Source organism: Corvus brachyrhynchos, unplaced genomic scaffold, assembly GCF_000691975.1.
Source record: "Corvus brachyrhynchos isolate BGI_N302 unplaced genomic scaffold, ASM69197v1 scaffold758, whole genome shotgun sequence".
Lineage (NCBI taxonomy): Eukaryota > Metazoa > Chordata > Aves > Passeriformes > Corvidae > Corvus > Corvus brachyrhynchos.
In genome coordinates this window covers 66,838-70,019 of record NW_008239552.1, presented here as the reverse complement: position 1 = coordinate 70,019, position 3,182 = coordinate 66,838, and the positions used below count along the sequence as shown (strand labels likewise).

The 3,182-nt window shown below is 55.8% G+C and overlaps 1 protein-coding gene across 1 annotated transcript in view; it reads left to right on the top strand.

The window, feature by feature from the left end:
- The window catches only part of PSMD4 (proteasome 26S subunit, non-ATPase 4), a 34,550-nt gene that overhangs the window by 29,632 nt on the left and 1,736 nt on the right, over nt 1–3,182 (top strand). Inside the window, exons 5-7 of the mRNA XM_017741573.1 lie at nt 1,714–1,883; nt 2,347–2,562; nt 3,086–3,178. Of these exons, the coding sequence (XP_017597062.1) occupies nt 1,714–1,883; nt 2,347–2,562; nt 3,086–3,178 (479 nt within the window). The remainder of the gene's footprint in view (nt 1–1,713; nt 1,884–2,346; nt 2,563–3,085; nt 3,179–3,182) is intronic.

Sequence of the window (3,182 nt, the reverse complement as noted above, 5' to 3'; positions counted from 1 at the left end):
GGGCCCTTTTCCGGCCCTTTTCCCGGCCCTTTTCCAGCCCTTTCCCGGCCCTTTTCCCGGCCCTTTTCCCAGCCCTTTTCCGGCCTTTTCCCGAGGGCAGCGGCGTGGGCACAGGAAATCGGCTCTTCCCGGGTTTTCAGCCAGAGGAAATTTGGGGTTTCCCTGGAGTTTTTTTCCTGCTTGAAGTGGTGGGGAAGTTTTTAAGGCTCAGCATAAATCCATGGAAATCCGACTGAAATCCATGGGAATCTCACGTGAATCCCAGGAATTCCAAACTGAATGCATGGAAATCCAGTCTGAGCCTTAGGAAATCCCACGTAAATCCATGGAAATCCAACATAAATCTATGGAAATCCTACATAAATCTATGGAAATCCAACATAAATCCATGGAAATCCCACCTAAATCTATGGAAATCCCACCTAAATCCATGGAAATCCCACCTAAATCTTAGGAAATCCCACCTAAATCCATGGAAATCCCACATAAACCTTAGGAAATCCCACCTAAATCCATGGAAATCCCACATAAACCTTAGGAAATCCCACCTAAATCCATGGAAATCCCACATAAACCTTAGGAAATCCCACCTAAATCCATGGAAATCCCACATAAACCTTAGGAAATCCCACCTAAATCCATGGAAATCCCACATAAACCTTAGGAAATCCCACCTAAATCCATGGAAATCCCACATAAACCTTAGGAAATCCCACCTAAATCCATGGAAATCCCACATAAACCTTAGGAAATCCCACCTAAATCCATGGAAATCCCACATAAACCTTAGGAAATCCCACCTAAATCCATGGAAATCCCACATAAACCTTAGGAAATCCCACCTAAATCCATGGAAATCCCACATAAACCTTAGGAAATCCCACCTAAATCCATGGAAATCCCACATAAACCTTAGGAAATCCCACCTAAATCCATGGAAATCCCACATAAACCTTAGGAAATCCCACCTAAATCCATGGAAATCCCACATAAACCTTAGGAAATCCCACCTAAATCCATGGAAATCCCACATAAACCTTAGGAAATCCCACCTAAATCCATGGAAATCCCACATAAACCTTAGGAAATCACCCGGTGATTGGCTCCCGGAAAATCCGGGATCGGTTCTGGTATCATCCCAGGATCAGCCTGGGATTGGCTCCTGGAAAATCAGGGATCAGTTCTGGGAGCAACCCCAGGATCAGCCTGGGATCGGTTCTGGGATCATCCCAGGATTGGCTCCCAGAAAATCCGGGATCGGTTCTGGGATCAGCCCAGGATCAGCCCAGGATCGGTTCTGGGATCAGCCCCGGGGTCGGTTCTGGGATCATCCCAGGATTGGCTCCCAGAAAATCCGGGATCGGTTCTGGGATCAGCTGCAGGATCAGCCCAGGATCAGTTCTGGGATTGGTTCTGGGATCAGCCTGGGATCAGTTCTGGGATCAGCCCAGGATCGATTCTGGGATCAGCCCAGGATCAGGCCCAGGATCAGCCCAGGATCAGTTCTGGGATCAGCCTGGGATGGGTTCTGGGATCAGCCCAGGATCAGTTCTGGGATCAGCCTGGGATCGGTTGTGGGATCGGTTGTGGGATCAGCCCGGGATCGGGTGGGTCACAGGGGTGGATCCCTGGGATGGATCCTCAGCATGAATTCCTTGTTTGGACCCTTGACATGGATCTCTGGGATGGATCCCTGGGGTGGATCCCTTGGAGCTGGGCAGCCGATGCGGGGCCAAATCCCGAGTTTCCGTCGGATCCGGGCGCTGGGACAGATCCCAGATCCCGCTGATCCCAGGGAATCTCCCCATTCCCAGCTGGTGAAGTTGGCCAAGCGCCTGAAGAAGGAGAAGGTCAACGTGGACATCATCAACTTCGGGGAGGAGGTGAGAATCCCGGGATCCCCCAGGTCCAGGGAGGAATTCTGGGGCCTTTCCCACGCCTCCCCCGTCCCCGTGTGGGAGCTGGAGAATCCTGACCCGTTTTTTGGGATCCCTGATTTCCTGCTGGGAACGTGTTGAGTCCTTGGGGGTTGGGCCTGATGATCCCGGAGGCCTTTCCCGAGGTTCCAATCCCACAGCCCCCGAATCCTTCGGCTCCTCAATTCCCAGCGACGTCCGGCCCGGCCAACCCCAATTCCAGCCTTTCCCTGTATCCCAACCCCTTCCCATCCCCGATTCCCGCTGGGAATGCATTCGGTGCCTCCGCTTGGCCTCGATGGCTGCGTTGGGCGCTCTTGGAGCCCTTTTCCAGCATCGCAATCCCACAGACCCCAAACCCCTGGGCTCCTCCGGCACCGTCTGGCGGCTCCGGGCCCCCCGGTCATTCCCACATCCCGGTTTTTCCCAGGAAGCCAACACGGAGAAGCTGACGGCGTTCATCACGGCGCTCAACGGGAAGGACGGCAGCGGCTCCCACCTGGTGACGGTGCCGCCGGGGCCCAGCCTGGCCGACGCCCTCATCAGCTCCCCCATCCTGGCGGGCGAGGGCGGTGCCATGCTGGGCCTGGGCGCCTCCGACTTCGAGTTCGGCGTGGATCCCAGTGCTGATCCCGAGCTGGCACTGGTGAGGATCCCGGAGTTCCCGGGAATTGGGGATTGGCAGCGCCGGAATCCCATAAAAACCCGGATCCCTTGGTTCCCCCATTGCAAACCCCACGGTCGGGGTGGATCCCAGTGCTGATCCCGAGCTGGCACTGGTGAGGATCCCGAAGTTTGAGGATCCCAAAATGGGAAAATCCCCGAGTCTGAGAGTCCCGAAAGCAGCGATGGGGGAATTTCCAGTGTCGGGATATCACAAATCCCTAAATCCCTTGAGGCCTCCAGCACCGACCCCCACGGGCTCCCCGAGCCCTCTGAGCCCTCATTCCCAACCGTTCCCTGAATCCCAAACCCTTCCCATCCTGGTGGGAACGCGCCAGGTCCTCGATGGTTGCGTTCGATGGTCTTGGAGACCTTTTCCAATGTCAGAATTCCATGAAACCCCAGACCTCCCGCTCCTCTGAGTCCCGTGGGTGCGCGGATTCCCAGCAGATCCCTCGCTCCCAGCTCTCCCCGTATCCCAAATCCGGGTCTCCGGGGTTTTCCAGGCGCTCCGGGTGTCCATGGAGGAGCGGCGGCAGCGGCAGGAGGAGGAGGCCCGGAGGGCGGCGGCCGCGTCGGCGGCGGAGGCCGGGATTGCTGCGG